The sequence below is a fragment of the Cervus elaphus genome, chromosome 9, assembly GCF_910594005.1.
Source record: "Cervus elaphus chromosome 9, mCerEla1.1, whole genome shotgun sequence".
NCBI classification, from domain to species: Eukaryota; Metazoa; Chordata; class Mammalia; order Artiodactyla; family Cervidae; genus Cervus; species Cervus elaphus.
In genome coordinates, this window is record NC_057823.1 from 9,481,767 (window position 1) to 9,499,963 (window position 18,197).

The 18,197-nt window shown below is 49.9% G+C and overlaps 2 protein-coding genes and 1 non-coding gene across 10 annotated transcripts in view; all 3 read right to left on the reverse strand.

Moving 5' to 3' along the window:
- Nucleotides 1-360: 360 nt before the first annotated feature.
- PGLS (6-phosphogluconolactonase) lies at nucleotides 361-10,182 on the reverse strand. Of its 2 annotated transcripts, XM_043911019.1 has the most exons (5): nucleotides 9,655-10,168; nucleotides 5,371-5,478; nucleotides 4,808-4,909; nucleotides 4,368-4,508; nucleotides 361-2,078 (listed from the first exon to the last, which is right to left on the reverse strand). In XM_043911019.1, exons 1-5 carry the CDS (start codon nucleotides 9,940-9,942, stop codon nucleotides 1,941-1,943), a joined length of 777 nt encoding a protein of 258 aa, XP_043766954.1. In that variant the 5' UTR covers nucleotides 9,943-10,168; the 3' UTR covers nucleotides 361-1,940. The 2 variants fall into 2 exon arrangements, with proteins under 2 accessions (XP_043766954.1, XP_043766955.1); XM_043911020.1 differs by lacking the exon at nucleotides 4,808-4,909 and having other exon boundaries at nucleotides 9,655-10,182.
- Nucleotides 7,156-7,262, reverse strand: LOC122701064. The gene has a single exon (XR_006342914.1). It is a non-coding gene; the product is annotated as a U6 spliceosomal RNA (small nuclear RNA).
- A 5,812-nt stretch (nucleotides 10,183-15,994) lies between the features above and the next one.
- Nucleotides 15,995-18,197, reverse strand: part of SLC27A1 (solute carrier family 27 member 1) — a 36,186-nt gene continuing 33,983 nt past the window's right edge. For all 7 annotated transcript variants that reach the window (XM_043911023.1, XM_043911026.1, XM_043911021.1 and 4 more), the window contains exon 13: nucleotides 15,995-17,366. In XM_043911023.1, the coding sequence (XP_043766958.1) occupies nucleotides 17,209-17,366 (158 nt within the window). In that variant the 3' untranslated portion in view covers nucleotides 15,995-17,208. The remainder of the gene's footprint in view (nucleotides 17,367-18,197) is intronic.

Genomic DNA, 18,197 nt, shown 5'->3' on the forward strand with positions numbered 1-18,197 from the left:
AGAAATTGGAATCCTTGTGTCCTGTTGGCAGGAATATAAAAATGATACAAGTGCTATGGAAGACAATACGGAGGGTCCTCCAAAAATTAAAAATAGAATTACCATGTGCATATGACCCCGCAATTCCACTTCCGGATGTCTATTGAAAAGAATTGACAGTAGGCTCTGGAAGAGATATTTGTCCACCCTTGTTCACAGCAGCATTCTTCACAATAGCAAACACAGCAGTAACCCAAGTGTCTGCTGACTGATGAATAAATAACTAAAATATGATATGATCGTATTTTAAAGAGGAAGTTCACACACACTACAACGTGGATGAGTCCTGAGGACACCACGCAGAGTGAAATAAGCCCATCACATCAATACAAATACTGTATGATTTTAATTATATGAAGCACTTAAGAGTAGTCAAAATCATAAAGATAGAGAATAAGCAATAAGGTCCTCCCGTATAGCACAGAGAACAACATTTAATATCCTGCGGTAAACCATGGATGGAAAAGAATATAGAAAATGTATATGCATGTGTGACTGAATAATGTACTGTACAGTGGAAATTAATACAGCATTGTAAATCAACTATACTTAAAAAAAAAATCATAAAGACAGAAAACAGAATGGTGCTTGCCAGGGCTGGGGAGAGGAGAGAATAGAAAGTGAGCATTTAATAAGATACAGTTTTTAAATAAATAAATATATACACATATTTATACAAATATATTATTTTTATTTAATTATTTGGCTGCACTGGGTCTCAGTTGCGGCATGTAGGATCTAGCTCCCTGACCAGCGATTGAACCCGGGCCCCCTGCATTGGGAGCACAGAGTCTTAGCCACTGGACCACCAGGGAAGTCCCAAATACAGAGTTTTAGGTTTACAAGACGAAAAGAGTTATGGGGACGGATGGCAGTGATGGCTGCTTAAAAATGTAAATGTATTTGAAACCACTGAATTGTATAAAAATGGTTAAGATGGTAAACTTTATGTTATGTGTTATTTTAATACGGTTAAAAAAAAAAAGTTAAGTCCATGTCCTAACCCTTGAAACTTCAGAATGAGATCTTATTTGGAAGAAGCATTTTTATAGACATAATGAATTAAGGCTCTTGAGACGAACTCTCAAGATTTAGGACTGAGGGTGGCCTTATGTCCCAGGACAGGGGTCCTTATCAGGAGAGGATGGGAGTGAGTGGTGGCCCAGTGGTTAGGATTCTGGGCTTCCCCTGTTGTGGCCCAGGTTCAATCCTTGGCCTGGGAACTGAGATGCCATAAACCTAGGAGCATGGCCAAAGAAAAAAATAGGACAAACCAAAAGAAAAAAAGAAAAGGACAGGACACGGAAAGACACAGAGAGAAGGCCATGTGACAAGAGAGGCAGACGCTGGAGTGATGCGCCTACGAGCCAAGAAAGCTCAAGAACTGCCAGCGGCAACCAGAAGCCACGAGAGACCTGGGACAGACTCTCCTGCAGAGCCTCTAGAAGGAGCCAGCCTTCCCGACACCTAGATTTCAGGCTCCTGGCCTTGTGAACTGTGAGACAGTGACCTGCACTTGTTTTAAGACACCTGACGTGTGGTACTTGGCTATGGCAGGCCCAGGACACTCATGGATGCCCGTCCCTGCCCTCCACAGGCTGGGATGACTGTTACGAGTCAGGCGCGCCACCTGGAGACCGATGGTCCCACCACCCACCAAGGACCACGAGACAGTGGAAATTCAAACAGATGCTCCTTTTAATATCTGAGTCACCCAGAGCCATGGCCCACAGGCTAAGCCCCTGGGCGGGCCTGGTGGCCAGACCCTACTGGCTTCCAGTGGCACCACTCAGCTTTTCAAAAATGAAGCCTGGAGTGGGCTGGCAGTGGGGCCCAGCCCCAGAAGGTCCCAGGCCACTGGGACTGCACATGGTCACAGCGGTAGCATCTCTCGGCACGGGTTACAGAGTGGAATGCTTCTCGAAGGGCACGGTCAGGAGTCGGGCTGCTGCCTCGTCCAGAAACCAGCAAAGTTTCCCAGTGCTGGGCTGGACCAGTGCGGCGGGGAGTGGGTTCTCCTCCTTGTCCTCCAAAATGCGCTGTGTGGAGAGGGCAGAAGCGTGGGGTCCCCCCTGCACCCCTCAGACCTCTCCAACCCTCAGGAGGTGAGATCACCCTTCCCAGATGTCCTGGCTTCAAGCATTCACCAGAGACGGGGCTCTTCTTTTTTATCATCTTTGACTGTTTAACAGTGGGGTCAGCACACTTTTTTTTTTTTTAACACATTAAAAAAAAATATTTATTTGGCTGCACCAGGTCTTAACTACAGCACTGGGCATCTTTAATTGCAGCACGTGGGATGTAGTTCCCTGACCATGGATCAAACCCACGCCCCCTGCATCGGGAGCATGGAGTCTTAGCCACTAGACCACCAGGGAAGTCTCCAGAACACCTTTTCTGCCAAGACCAGAGAGTCACTATTTCAGTTCTGCAGATCACACCCCACCTCTGTTGCAACTACTCAGCTCTGCGGTTACAGGGCAAAAGTACCAGCAGATGACTCTTTGCCAAGTGGGTGTGGCCAGGTTCCAACAAATCTTTATTCGTGGACATTGAAATCTGAATTCTGTAACATTTTCACACACCAAAGAATACTCCTCCTCTTTTGCTTTTTCTCCCAACCGCTTCAAAAGGTCAAAAGCCTGCTTGGCTGTCAGGAGGATTCAGTCCCTCTAGCTGTGGTGGGGTCAGCGAGCATGGGAAGTAGCACTCTCTGCCAGCTGGGTCTGCTGCAAGCACTCTGAGTCATTAACTTGCTCACTTCTGACCACAGTCCTGCAGGGTTGCCTCTTTCTCACCCCTCTTTTTACAGGCCGGGAAGCTGAGGCTGAGTCCTGTGAGTGGACTGTGGGTTGGAGCTGCCTTAACTGACCCTCAGGAGGTCCATGGGGAGGAACCTTGCCAGCCCACCTTGCAGATGGGAAAGCTGAGGTTTGGTGGGGCGGGGGTAGGGTTCAGTGACCATCTAAGGCCAAGCTGGGTATCACTGGCAGAAACACTGGGTCTGCTGGAGTCTACAACCTGAACCCTAACATTGGCCACCCTCATGAAGACATCTGGGCCCAACACTTGCTGGAAGAATTGTTACTTATTTATCTTTAAAAATATGTCTATAGAAGCCTGGTGGACTACTGTCCATGGGGTCGCAAGAGTTGGGCACGACTTAGTGACTAAATCACAACAGTTAGTTACTTTTGGTATTTCCATTCTACAGATGAGAAAATGATGCAAGGAGAGGCTAAATAATTTTTGCCTTAGGTCACACAGTAAGTGGCAAAGATGATATTTAAAACAAATTTTAAAAGAAAAAAAAAATATGTCTAGTTTCTTCCATAGTCATCGGGTCTTTTCAGTGATAGTAATTAAAGTATTTTTAAATTTATTTTTAATATCCATTTTATGATTTTTAAAATGTGGTTTTATTTGTTTATTTTTGGCTGTGGTGGGTCTAAACTGCTGCGTGGGCTTTTTCTCTAGTTGTGGCGAGTGGGGGCTACTCTCTAGCGGTGGGACAGGCACTTCCATTGCAGTGGCTTCGCTAGCTGTGGAGCTGGGCTCTAGGGCATGTGGGCCCAGGAGCTGCAGCACGTGGGGTCTAGATCACACTCAGTAGCTGTGATGCACGGGCTTAGCTGCCCCACGGCATGTGGGATCTTCCTAGATCAGGGATTGAACCCCATGTCTCTTGCACTGGCAGAAGGATTCTTTACCACCGACCCACCAGGGTAGCCCAATGTAAATTCATTAATTTTATATTTTCCTAATATATTATGTATAACTATACCTTTTTTCTTATTCCTACTTTTTTCTTTTTTTTTTTTTAACTTATTCCTACTACATATGATTTTTTCTCCAGTTTTGCCAGGGGTGGTTGTTATGTTATGGATCTATGTCTGTGTTATGGCTTTGTCTATGTGTGGCTCTATGTTATCAATCTATTTACCATTAAGTTTTTAAGAATATGAGCCAATTCAGTGATTTCAATCTCACTTACTCCTTCCTCTGACTTTTCTTAGATTTATGTTATTTTCCTTTGTTCTCATTCTAAAGTGCTTGATTGGTTTATTTCAATTGTTTTCTAGTTAATAATGAAATATATATGTATACACATTAAGTGCTATGAATTTGCCTCTGAGCCATCTTGGCTGTATCTTGTCAATTTCAATTCATAATTGTTAACCCCTAACTAGCCTGTATTTGCAGTTTTCATCTCTCCTTCAACCCAAGAATTACCGAAATACCTTGGGATCTGGTGCTTTCAGCACAATAGTGTCTGGGATCACATTCTCTGCCTACAACCTTCTAGGGAAGGGGGCCCTCACTGTTACCTTCAGAATAGCTGCCTTGCCTTCTCCTGTCGCCACAAAGATGACCGTTCGAGCTGCGTTCAGCACGGGAAGAGTGAGGGTCACGCGCTGCGGAGGTGGTTTCGGGGAGTCGCTGATGGGGGCCACAATTTTCTCCCGCTCCTGGGGGCAGGGAGGCCCAAGGTGGAAACAGGAAAACATCACTTGACTTCCTGAGGACTCACACAGGCCAGGCACCATCCAGCCATCCTTCCATCCCACCCTGCTAATTCTGTGGTACTTGACTGAAGGCCCCTGTTTTGATGGGTGAGCTGAGGCTCAGAAGGGTCAAGCCCCAGTGGGCAGGCCTGTTGGCCGAGGCTGACTCACACCACGCTGCAGGCACCGCCCAACCCTCTGGAAGCCCCAGATGGCAGAGGTCGGGGCTCAGATGTGAGCAGGGCCTTCGTGGGTGTGCTCACCTGCAGGAGGGGGTGGTCTGGGAAGAGTGAGCAGGTGTGGCCATCAGGACCCACACCCAGAATCAGCAGGTCAAAAACCGGGATGGAGTCCCCTTGGAAGGCCTGGGTGGGGAAAGAAGACAGCCCTGAGAAGTTGTGAGGGAAGAGCTCAGAGGACACAAAGAAACAGTTGTCAGAAAAACAAGCTGCTGTAACACAGTAAGCAAGGCTCAGCCTCATCTGCAAAAAAAAAAGGAACTCTATTCATCTACAAGGCTCCACATTTCACTGTCTCAATGGCCTGACAATCTGGGGATGCAGCTGTCCCCAAGATGTGAATACCCAGGCCTACTACCAGGGGTGAGGCTGCCTTTGGGGGTTCCCCCAGAGCAGGGCTGTGGCCTCTCAGAGAGAGGGGGATCCTCAAAGGGGTCTGCCAAGGGTGAGACTGGGTCTCCTGACTGCCCCCAGGGAGAGTTTGTGCCAGTGATGACCACTCAGTGTCACCAGAAGGCTTACTCCATCACCCTGGGAGAGCCCACTGGGTGGATGAGGTCTTCCTGCAGCGGCTCCAAGGGGCTCACCTGTCTCAGCTTCTTGGCATAGTCCTCAGCCGCCTCCTCCACAGGCAGCTCGGGGTTGATGGTGATCACCTGGCTGTCGAAGATAGGGAGCTTGGAGAGCAGGTGGGTCTGCAGTGGACAGAGGCACAGTGTCACCAACAGAAACACAGTCAGTGGGGGCATGGGGCTTACCCCTGGGACTACCTGGATCCTCCAGGTTAGGACACGACTGTCCTATACCCACTTCCTGTGTGAGTGAGGATCCCAGCGGCATCCCGACAGAGGTCTTTCAAGTCCCTGGTGATTGGAGGTCTCCTGGCTCCGGCCTGCACCTGTCTGGTCACACCAGGATCCTGTTTGTAAACGTGCAGGGTCCTTTGGGCTTCAGGATAAAACCTAGCCCCCCTCAGCACTCCAGGAGGTCCTGCTGACCTCCATGCCTCAGCAGGTACACCAGTTCTTGATCCTGCCCGGGAAACTCTTACACATCCCTCAAGCTGCCTCCTCTGAGCAGCCACCTCTGCCTGCACCTTCCCCAACTGCTGCTTGGGGGTGTGACACGTAACTGTGGTAAGCACTGATATCTCTTCTGGGTTGCACTACAGGGTGAGCATGCCCGGCCCATAGCAAGCACCCCAGCCTATGATCGGTGGGTTTAATGCAGAATTATCTGGAGTCAGGAGTCCTGCAAGGCAGAAGGCTCCAGCCCTTTCCCGCAGAGATGAGCCCCATGGCCTTTGATCTGCTCTGGGATGGATGCTAGCAACCCCCACCTTGGTGCCTCCTTTTGGGCAGGGCCTAGCTCAGCCAAGGCAATACCGGGCTGACCCACAAAGTAAAAGCAGGTAAACAACAAAAATATAGTGTTTGGAGCAGAGGGGGAAGGCAGCAAGGACATGGGATAAACCAGCCAGAACTTATGGTGCTGACTCCCCACCAAATGCTGGCCTGCGGAGTGCAGGCTCTGTAACAGGGAGCCAAGGAGGGTATGTGAGCTGGGGAGGAGCACGATCAGACAGATCCATTGCTGGAAAGACCAGCTTTGCCCAAGGTGCCTATCTACACACACCCTTGGGGATTGTACTGAGTGAAGTCAGGGGGGAGTACGGGTGCCCTATTTCTGTCACCTGAGTCCCCTTCGTAGCTGCCCTCCCCCTGGAGGCTCAGAGCCATTTCCTCCTCCTCAGGCTGGACCTCAGTTTGGCAGGTTCCTAGAACTGGAACTGCTGGTTGATCGGGTGGGTTCTCTATAAACACTTTGCAGGCACTGAGGAACCATCCCCAGGAAGGTGGGCCCAGCTCTTCCTCCCAGCCTGGACAGCAGAAGGCCCATGGTACAGGGTGAACCATTCATGCTCAGAGAACCCCAACTGCCTGGGGTCCCTCCTCCAGGAGAGGAAGGCCTCTGCATCCCTGTAGCATGATGCTTAGTGACTCCCCCCCGCCAAATTCACGTCCACCTGGAATCTCAGAATGTGGACTTCCCCTGGTGGCTCAGTGGTAAAGAATCCGCCTGCCAATGCAGGAGACACGGCTTTGATCTCTAATTTGGGGTGATCCCACGTGCCGCAGGGCAACTGAGCCTGTGCTTTAGAGCCTAGGAGCCACAACTACTGAAGCCCGAACTCCGTAACAGGAGAAGCCACTACAAGAAGAATAGTCCGTGCACTGCAACTAGAGTAGTCCTCGCTTGCCACAACTAGAGAAAAGCCCATGCCGCAACAGAGACCTAGCAAAGCCAAAAAAAATTAACTAATTAATTTTTATTTTATTTTATTTTTATTTTTTATTTTTTTTCTCTTCTTTTAAAATATGGAACGCTTCACGAATTTGCGTGTCATCCTTGCGCAGGGGCCATGCTAATCTTCTCTGTATCGTTCCAATTTTAGTATATGTGCTGCCGAAGTGAGCACAACTAATTAATTTTTAAAAAAAGAATGTGGCCTTATTTAGAAAGAGGGCCTTTGCAGTTGTCATTAGTATAGATGAGGTCATGGGGCATTAGGATAGGCCCTAAATTCAAAGACTTGTGTCCTTACAAGAAGAGGACACAAAGAGAGAAGCAGATGAACAAGTGACGCAGAAACAGAGGCAGAGATTGGAGTGATGTGGCCACAAGCCAAGAAACACCTGGAGCCCCCAGAAGCTGGAAGAGGCAAGGAAGCCTCCTCCCTGAGAGCCTTTGGAGGGAGCATGGGACTGCTGACACCTTGATTTTGACCTTCTGGCCTCCAGAACTGTGAATCAATGCCTGTTGTTTTAAGCTACCCATTGGTTAGTACTTTGCTACCACAGCCCCAGGAAACTAATGATTCCCTTCCTGGGGAAACTGGCAGGAGCAAATCCTCGCCCCACATCGGTTCCCACCGCATAGCTTTTGCCTCTGCTGTATCCTCTGCCCCAGCTTACCTGTGGCCAGCTCCTCATATCCTCCCGGTCGCTGCCTAAATGTCACCTCCTCAGAGCGCCCCAGTGCCCTGACTGAAGGGTGCTCTCCCTTCTCCCCTGACACTTATCATCTCACGCTGTTTTTAAAAAATATTTGGCTGGACTGGGTCTTAATTGCAGCACTTGGCATCTTTGATCTTCATTGTAGCATGCAGGATCTAAGTTCCCTGACCAGGGATCAAACCCAGCCCCCCCCCCCCCCCGACACTGGGAGCGTGGAGTCTTAGCCACTGTACTACCAGGGAAGTCCCCATCATCTCACACTGTTATCTTTCGTCCAAACTGCATTACATGGCGGCTATGAGTGGATTTCCACTCTTGTTGCCCTGTGTGTTGATGCCCCACCCCACTATGAGCCCTATGAGGGAACTGTCCCTAGTGCTGGATACAAGGACACACGGACACACACACACACACACACACACACACACACACACACACACTGAATATCCTTCCAACTTTCTCTTTGACTGTTTGTTAGGATTCTGTTACTTCAGCAAATATGGCTTTCCTAATTAAAAGTCTCTCAGGGACCTCCCTGATGGTCCAGTGGTTAAGACATCCTCTTCCAACGCAGGGAATATGGGTTCTGTCCCTGGCCAGGGAGCTAAGATCACACATGCCTTAGTGCCAAAAAATCATAACATAAAACAGAAGCAATATTGTAACAAATTCAATGAAGGTTTTAAAAATGGTCCACATCAAAAAAAAAAAAAAAACTTTAAAAATAAAATTTTAAAAATCTTTCAAAGTCTGGCAAAGTAAAAAAAAGTGAGCACAAGCTCACTTTTAAATTAAGCTCTAGGGGAAGACACACAGGACAGCAGACTTGAGAGTGGCCCCTGCCCCTGAAATGTGTCCCAGGTGCTCTCTGGGGGTTCTGCCAGGCAGGTTCATGCCCCAGCTTCCTCCATGGTCACTAGGTGACTCTCCTTGTCTGGCTTCAGTTTCTCCATCTATGAAATGCAGGTGCTAACAGCCCCCGCCTCATAGGCACTTGTGGGGTTTCATGAGATGATGTGGATAAAGCCATGGTAATCAGTAAACCTTCCTTATTACCAAACAAACAAAAAACCAGCTCAAGCTCCTTTGCGAAGAGAACTCAACACACCCAAGACCTGAGCAACCTGAGGCTTCTGGCCAAACCCACCCCTCCCACACCTCCCTGGGTGGGTTTACCTTCTCCCACCATGGCAGGAAGAGTTGATTCAAAGTGGGGGGGTGAAGGGCAGCTCAGATCATAGCTCCTCCAGGCCTCAGTTTCCCTGCTTATAAAATGGGGGGTGGGGGTTCCCCTGATTCTATAGGAGTCTGGGGCCCCAGGCCAAAAATAACCAGCCACGGAGTTGTCAGCACCACAAACAGAGTGGAGATCAAAGAGAATTCGCCAGGTTAGAGATGGGGAAACAGAGGTCCAATTTCCACACCAGATCCCGCCTACCTGGCTCTTCCCTAACTCGGCCTCTGCACTTACTAGCCTGCAGCGTCTGACCTTCTCGAAGTCCCTGGAATGGACCACTCTGCTCTGCCTCTATGCTTTTGCTCATGTCATTCCCTCTGCTTGGCTACCTGAAGCGCATACGACTCAGCGACAGAGCACACACACAAACAAGGCATCACCGGTCCACCCGGGGGGCAGTGGAGGTGCACCCAGACGGAACCTCAGGGCACCCAGCAGACCATTCCCAGCTCCGGTCCAGGCAAAGGGCACGGTGTCTACCCTGCATAACTCTCGTCGCCCGGTTCAGGCGGTGGGCGCGGCCTTTTCGAAATGACCCCCGGTGGCCTCCGTAGCCGGGTCCAGGCGATGTGCGCGGCCCTCTCGGCGTGACCCCCGGCGGCCCCCGTAGCTCTCACCCGGTAGAGGCCGTACGTGCTCTCAGCGTGCTCGAAGGGCACAAGACGCTCGTCGCAGAAGCCCAGCGTCCAGCGCGCGAGGCTAGCGGGTCCAGCGGGGGCGGCGGCAGCGGGCAGCTCGCGGGCCAGCATGGAGACAAGGCTGCCGCCGGACAAGCCGAGCGTGAAGCGGGCGCCGGCATCCGCCAGGCAGCTTGCTGCCTGCTGCACTACCAGTTGGGCCAGTGACGCAGCCAGCTCCTGCGGGCTCGAGAAGACAGAGATGAGGCGGGGGGCCGGCGCGGCCATGGCGACGGCGGTGGCAGGGAGGAGGAAGCCCTTCCGGCGGCCACGAGTGCGCCTGCGTGAACGCCAGTCCTCCTACCCAGGTGCCTGTAGCACATGCGCAGACCCACGAACGACGTCCCGGGGGCGCCGGGCAGTGGGTCCTGATGCGCTCATTGATTTTTTTTGCCTGATCATGGAGCTTTTTCCTGGGCTGGAGCAGGCAGAGTAGGTGCAGCTGAGCTCTACTTCCCGATATCAGGGCGGGGCTAGAGAGCGGAGTTCAGAGCTTCGAGACTCGCAATGAGGGAGCCCTGGGGTGGGGTTGGAGGGAGCCGATTTCTTGGAGGGCGTGCATTTTGGTGGACTTTGAAATTTCTGAATTAGCACGTTTATCTTGTTGGTATTTGCTGTTTCTCTCTTTAAAGTATAATTATGTATTTTAAAGTATATACTTTATAAGGACGGGTGTATTTGGTTTGTTCACAGAGTCCTCTCAGCCTCCTGAACTGTGGCACAGTGTAGGAGCTGTGTTGAATTTCTCCTGCATGTTCTCTGTGGAGACCTCCTCCCCTCTGGGTCTTGCCTGGAGAAGCTCCCAAACTGAGACAAGTGGGCCTTGGCTGATAAGATACAATGGTGGTGGTTTAGTCGCTAAGTCGTGTCCGATCTTTGCGACCCCATGGACTGTAGCCTGCCAGGCTCCTCTGTCCATGGGATTCTCCAGGCAAGAATACTGGAGTGGGTTGTTATTTTCTTCTCCAGGGGATCTTCCTGACCCAGGAATCGAACCGGGGTCCCCTGCATTGCAGGCAGATTCTTTACCCACTGAGCCATGAGGGAAGCCCGATGAGATATAATATTCAGGGAATAACATGAGCAAGGAGAATTGGAAGGGGCAGAAGGTCTGGTGGGTTAGGGCAGCTGGACAAGCTCAGAACCTGAGAGTTTAGGATAGTGTAATAAGTGCAATGAGATTTGCATAGGTAGTGCATCTTTCAAAGAAGTAGCAAATTAAGAAAACAGTTCCATTTATAACAGCAGCAAAGAGAATAAAATACTTAAGAATTTTAGCAAAAGAGGTGCAAGACTTATACGCTGAAAACTGTAAAACTTTGCCGAAAAGTAACTTAAAATATGATGTTAATAAATGGAAAAACATCCCATATCGTGGATTGGGAAACTTCATATTGTTAAGATAGCATGAGTGCTTGTGCTCAGTTGTGTCTGACCCTACGGACTGTAGCCCGCCAAGCTCCTCTGTCCATGGGATTTTCCAGGCAGGAATACTGGAGTGGGTTACCATTTCCTTCTCCAGGAAATCTTCCCAACCCAGGGACCAAAGCCGTGACTCCTGCGTCTTCTGCGTGGGCAGGCAGATTCTTTACCACTGAACCACATGGGAAAGCTGTTAAGATAGCAACAATCCCCAAATTGGTCTGTAAACATGATGTAATCCCTGTCAAAATTCTGAGAGCATTTTTTGAGATATCAGCAAACTGATTCTAAAATTCATGAGGAATTGCAGGGGGCCCCAAATAGCCAACCAGTCTTGAAGAACTAAATTGGAGGACTCACACTTCTTGATTTCAAACTTACTACAAAGCTATGGGAATCAAACTGTGGTGTTGACATACAATAGACATATATTATCAATGGAATAGAGCTGAGCTAGAACAACAACAAACCATATGTCTGTGATCAGTGACTCTTCAACAAGGGTGCCAGAAGCATTCAATACGAAAAGAATAGTCTTTTCAACAACTGGTGCTGGGAAAATTAGACAGTCACATGCAAAAGAATGAAGTTGAACCCTGTGGTAGGCAGAAAAATAGTCCCCCAATGGTGTCCACATCCTAGTTCCCTAAATCTGAATTTGTTAGGTTATTTGGCAGGGCGAAATGAAGGTTGCAGATTGAATTAGGTTGCTAATCACCTGTCCTTAGGAGAGATTACATGGATAAGCACAATATCATCACAAGGGTCACTGAAAATGGGAGGAGGAGGCAGGAGGAGGAGGACCAGAGAAATGACAGCATGAAAAAGACTCAACCCACTGTTGATGGCTTTGAAGATGGAGGAAGAGGCCATGAGTCAAGGAATGCAGGCAGTTTCTAAATGCTGGAAAAGGCAAGGAAGTGGATTGTCTCAGAAACTCCAGAAGGAATGCAGCCCTGCCAAAGCTTGATTTTAGCCAAGTAAGATCCAGTTCTGACTTCCCACATTCAGAACTGTAAGATAATTGGTGTTAAGCCACCAAGTTTGCGGTGTTTGTCACCTCAGCACTAAAAAACTAATACAGATCCCCACCTCAAACCGTACACAAAAATTTAAATGTCAGGGCTAAAACTAAAACATTCTTCTTAGAAAATAGATGCACCAATCTTTATGACCTTGGGTTAGAAATTGATTCCAAAAGCAAGAGTGGGGCTTCCATGGCAGTCCAGCAGTTAAGACTCCATGCAGGGAGCACAGGTTCAGTCCCTGGTTGCAGAACTAAGTTCCCAAATGCTGCATTAATTAGTGTGGCCAGAAAAAAGACAAATAGATAAACTGGGCTTCATCAAAATGAAAAATATTTATGTTTCAAAGGATGCTACCAAAAGAGTGAAAAGACAATCCACAGGATAGGAGAAATTTGCAAACCATATCTTATAAGGATTTAGTATACAGAATTATATTAAGAACTCTTCCAACTTAAACAGATAACCCAGTTAAAAACTGGGCAAAGGGTCTGAATAGGCATTTCTTTTCAAAGAAGGTATACAGATGGCTTCCCAGGTGGCTCAGTGGTAAAGAAACTGCCTACCAATGCAGGAGATGCAGATTTGATCCCTGGATTGGGAAGATCCCCCTGGAGAAGGAAATGGTAACCCATTCCAGTATTCTTGCTTGGAGAATTCCATGGAACCTGGTGGGCTACAATCCATGGGGTGGCAAAGAATCAGACAGGACTTAGCAACTAGACAACAACAAACACATGAAAAGATGTTCTGCTTATTAGCCCTCAAGAAATGCAAATCAAAACTACAAGGAGATATCACTGGGTACCCACTAAAATAACCACAATAAAAAAGACAGAACTTTCCTGGCAGTCCAGTGATTAAGTCTCCAAGATTGCACTGCAGGGGGTGCAATTTCGACCTCTTGTTGGGGAACTAAGATCCTGCAGGCCTAGCGGTGCAGCCAAAATAAAAGAAAATAAGTGCTGAGAAGGCAATGGCACCCCACTGCAGTACTCTTGCCTGGAAAATACCATTGATGGAGGAGCCTGGTGGGCTGCAGTCCATGGGGTCGCTAAGAGTCGGACACGACTGAGCGACTTCACTTTGACTTTTCACTTTCACGCATTGGAGAAGGAAATGGCAACCCACTCCAATGTTCTTGCCTGGAGAATCCCAGGGACGGGGGAGCCTGGTGGGCTGCCGTCTATGGGGTCACACAGAGTCGGACACGACTGAAGCGACTTAGCAGCAGCAGCAGCAGCAGCAAGTGCTGACAAGGATGTGGGAAACTGGAACTCACACACTGCTGCTGGTGGGAATATAAAGTGATACAGTCACTGTGGAAAACAGTCTGGCAGTTCCTCAAAAGGTTAAACATAGTGACCATGTGACCTAGTATTTCCACACCTAGGTTTACACCCAAGAGAATTCAGGACATATGTTCACACAAAAACTTACACAAATGATCACAGCAGCATTATTCACAATAGCCCCCCCCCCAAAAAAAAAAAAAAAGAAATCAACGTCCATCAGCTGGTGGTTAAAAAAAAAATGTGGTCTACCCATACAATGGTATATTGTTTGGCCATAAAAAGGAATGAACTACAACTTTGATGAATCTAAAAACATGCTGAGAAAAATAAGTCAGACACCATAGGTCACAGACTGTGATTCCATTTCTATGAAGTGTCTAGAATAGACAAATCCACAGAGACAGAAAGTAGTAGTTGCCAGAGGTTGAGGACAGAGGATGGGCAGTGACTTCTAATGGATATGAGGGTTTTTTGGGGTGACGAAAATGTTTTGGAATTAGACATAGGGGATGGTTGCATAACATCGTGAATATACTAAAAGCCACCATGTTGCACAATTTAAAAGGGCGAATTTATGGCCTAAATAATTAGCTCAATTAAAAATAGTGATTTGGGCACAAGGAACAATAGGAATGAAGGCATTGAAGCCAGACACAGGCTGGAAACAATTATCCATGGTACAGGGAAAACAGCCTGCAGGACAGCAGGCTCTAGCCAAAGAGCCTGGAATCTTCCCCGAAGTGGTGGGGACGCCAGAAGAGTGTGGGGCAGGGACCCAGCCTGCAGCCCCCTATCCTCGGGAAGCTCTTGGCGCTAACTCTCCTCATATGCCCTCTCGGGCAGCTGCTGCTTCTTCCCGGTCCCTTGTGCACTCAGCCCCTGCCTCTCACAGCACACTTGCCAACACCAGGCTGGGGCGTTTCTCCTCCCACAAGTACAGGCGTTCTCTCTGCACATTCTTCTAGGGCCCATCCAGAAAGGAGCAGCATGGGGCAGAGCACCATCAGCTCCCATCTCTCCTCCTGATTTACTGAGGGTCCCCAGGGGCAAGTCACGGAGCTTCTAATTTGGTATGAAAAAAAAAAATACAGATCAAGCCACAAGAAGGCATAGAGGAACCTCAAATGAAAGAAGCCGCTCTGAAAAGATGACACCCAGTTTGATTCCAAGTCCATCCATGACAGTCTGGAAAAACCAAAACTAGGGAGACAGTAAAAAGATCAGTGGTTGCCACAGGTTGGGATAGGAGTGATGAGATGGAACATGGGATTTTTAGAGCAAGAGAAACTATTCTTTGTGATACTTGAAGGGTGGTTGCAAGCCATTATGTATTTGTTGAAACCCACAGAATGTACAACAGAGTGTAACCCTAATGTAAACTGCTGACTTGGCTTAATAATAATGTATCAACATTAACTCATCAGGTGTAACAAATGTAGCCCACGAATGTCAGATGTTAATTCTAGTGGAAACAGCAGTCAAAGGGCATATGAGAACTGTACCTTCTGCTCACTTTTCTGTAAACTTCACCTTCTGTAAACCTCAAACTGCCCTAATAAATAAAATTTATTAATTTTTAAGAGCAGACACACACAGAGCTGGAACCTGAGTCATCAGGATTATTTTCTTACTGGTCTGGAGAGGACTTACACTGTTGCAGCTAGAGTGACAGACTTTGCAATGAGAAAGGTCCCCACTAGACCACTTCCTCACCAGAGCCCCCGTGACTTCATTCCCCTCCCTGTGCCTTCAGCGTCCTCATCTGTTCAACAGGGACCAGGACGACACCTTTGCAGGTGGTCGGATTTCTGAAGGGATGTTACCCAGAATGCACTTGCTTATCAGCACAGCAGGGGCCTCCATCCCCACCACGACACATCTTTCTCACCCTCACTGGGCATCTCAAAGGCACTACCTTGCATCACCTTCCTTGCACTGTGGGCAGTGAAGGACCAGCACCCCACAATAGTTCATCCATTCTTAGGCTGGTCCAGGACTCATCCAACCCCCATCCATCCCCAGAGTCACCCCCTGGGTGCCCCCACCTAGCACCTAGCAATTTTCATAAGATTTTCTTCCTTCTCCTTTGGAGACAAGATAAGACAGACATTGTAATTCTGGAGGAGGAAGCTGAGAAGATGAACTCTGGAGCTCAATGTCCTGGGTTCAAATCCCAGCTCACACAATTACCCTCGCAGGCCTGGTGGCTCTCACTCAGAGCTACAGCCACACATGCTGGCTCCCCAGAGAAGGGCAGCCAAACCTGCCGAGACATAGTCTCCTGGGCCATCCTTTGCACCTGCCAGAACCCAAGGCTGTAGGGAGGTGGTAAGAACACTAACCCTTGGCCCCTCCACCAAGTCTCCAGATCCTGGACCTTGCTGGGGGGAGAAGAGGCAACAGGAGCTGTCAGTGGAGGCCCAGTGTGTCTTGCCCGTGTCTGGTGACCAACCATGTGGCCCCTGGGAGGGGCCTGCTCTCTGAAACTCACAGGGTTCTGGGCCACGTGGGGACAAAAGGTGAGTGACTGAGCTCCTATCAGGCACCAGATGCTCTGCAGGTTTATTTCTTAAACTCAATGAGGAAATAAAACCTCAGTGCTTGAAAAGGCCCATGCGAAACAGCACGGGGTCATTTGCTACTGGCCTTGCTGTTCTAGCTGCCGGACGGTGCTGCCAGAGGGAGGGACGGGGGGCAGTCTGGGTGGCCACCCCCACCGATGGGTGTCTGGGATGAGCCACCGACGAAGCTGATGGGAATGTCCGGGCTGTCCTGGCGGGGTGGTCTTGGGATGTCACCAACCAAGGGTCCAAGTTGTCACTAGCAAGGTCAGGGGAACATTCAATAGGCAGGAACCCCTGAGGGCATCTGAGGCCACCCCTGACCTGGAGGCTCCCCCAAATCCACTGCTGCCATTCCCCTGAGTCCTGCCAGCAGCCACGGCAGGTGGGGTCCCCAAGAGGCCTCCTCCAGGGTAAGCATCTGAGCAGTGGGCCAAGCAGCCACTCAGGGTCATCTTCAGGTCCCCTCCGGCAAGAGCAACATCCAAGTGGTCACAATCAGTTCCAGAAGTTTCTGGGGCATCAGGAAAGGCAGGCAAGAGGAGGGAGAGCCAGCAGGGACAGGAAGTGCAAAAGGCAACTGGCCCAACTGGGCAGAGACACCCTGCTGACCTGGAGGGCCCCGGGCCGAGGCCCCCTTGAACCCAGGTTGTCCAGGCAGACCATGCCTAGCTCCTCATTCAGCAAGGAAGGTGGAGGGGCTGCCTGGAGCTCCCACAGGGCTACAAAGTCCTGGAATCCAGCGGCCTAGGGAGGGCTGGGCTGGGTGCGGTTTGTTAATAAGGCACAGCTGAGAGGGAGGTGGAGCGGCCCCACTCTGGGTTTCCCACCCAGTGGGCAGGACCCGCAGAGGCCCCCAGGACAGCTGTGGGGCCCACACAGACCGCAGCTCCCAGAAATGTCTGTTCTACTTTTGGCAGGAAGTGGGCAGGGGAGGAGAGATGGAGGAAGGGGGCAGTCAGGGACAGCGGGGAGGCCCAGAAGCAGGGAGCAGAGACAGACAGACATACAGACACGGGAGTGGAAGATGGGCGGGGGCGGCCAGCTGGTGGAGAGGAGGAGGAAGGCGGCGGGAAACAAGGGCTCCTCCTGCAATCCGGCTTCTCTGCCCCAGGATGGGGCAGGGCTGTCTGGCTGCAGCCCGCCTTGCTCGCTGGGCCTGGCGCGGAGTCTCAGGCCAATAGAGGAGTGTCAGAGGGCGAAGGCGCCTGAGCAGATGCGGGTGTAGACACCCTGGTCCAGAGGCAGGTAGTGGCCCTGCTTCAGGTCCAGGAAGAAGAGCCGGTCCGAGGTCTGGCGTGGGTCGAAGCCTTCGTGCTGCAGCCGGGTCTTCTGGATCTTGAAGGTGCCTGTAGGGGCGGGGCCGGAAGTGGGGTGGGGATGGGGGAGGGACTTGGCAGGGGGCTGCCAGGAACCTCACCCCACCCCAGCTATTTTCTCCGGCACTTCCAGGCCTCTGAATAGGCTGTCCCCTCTGCCAGGAGCATTCTTCCCCATTTTGCCCGCCTGATTCCCCCTTGGCCTTTGCATCTCAGTTTCATGCTTCCTCTGCCAGGAGGCCACCCTGACCACCCCCCGCATGACCCAATACTCCAGGTATACTCCCTGCCTGTCACATGTCCACCCCACACAAGACCAAGAAGGTGAAAAGGCTGGGTCGGTCACACAGGAGGTCAGGGGTCAGCAACTTATAGGCCCATGATCCACCCACGGGCCAAATTCAAGCCCCCATCTGAGGAAGCTGCCCCCGGGTACATACACGCTGCTTATTGCCGTTTCTGCCCTACAGCTGAGGAGGTGAATTACTGCTGCAGAGGCTGTGGCCCGCGAAACTGAAAATATTTACTATCTGGGCCTTAAAGAAAAAGTTTGCACTCCCTGCAGTAGACAAAGAGGGGTTTTGTGAAAGATCTGGGTTTGTAGAAAATCAAGGGAGAATCCCTGTGTGCTCAAGAATTAGGAAGGTTTTTTGTTTTCTTTTTAATGAAACTTCAGGGACTTCCCTGGTTTTGGGACCCTTGCACTTTCACTGCCAGGGATATGGATTTGATCTTAAGATCCCGCATGTTATGCTGCTTGGCCATTAAAAAAGAGGAAAGCAACTTGAAAAGTACAAACCTCAAGATTAAAAAAACAGGGGCGGAGATGATGACGATGGGGTTTACATTTGTACCAAAATT

Excerpts from the sequence above, each read along its gene's own strand:
- PGLS (XM_043911019.1), bottom strand. The coding sequence starts at position 9,942 with ATGGCCGCGCCGGCCCCCCGCCTCATCTCTGTCTTCTCGAGCCCGCAG. Across the intron at positions 4,509-4,807 it reads CAGACCACCCCCTCCTGCAG|GAGCGGGAGAAAATTGTGGC; the intron begins GTGAGCACACCC and ends CCCTGCCCCCAG. Across the intron at positions 2,079-4,367 it reads GCAAGGCAGCTATTCTGAAG|CGCATTTTGGAGGACAAGGA; the intron begins GTAACAGTGAGG and ends CTCTCCACACAG.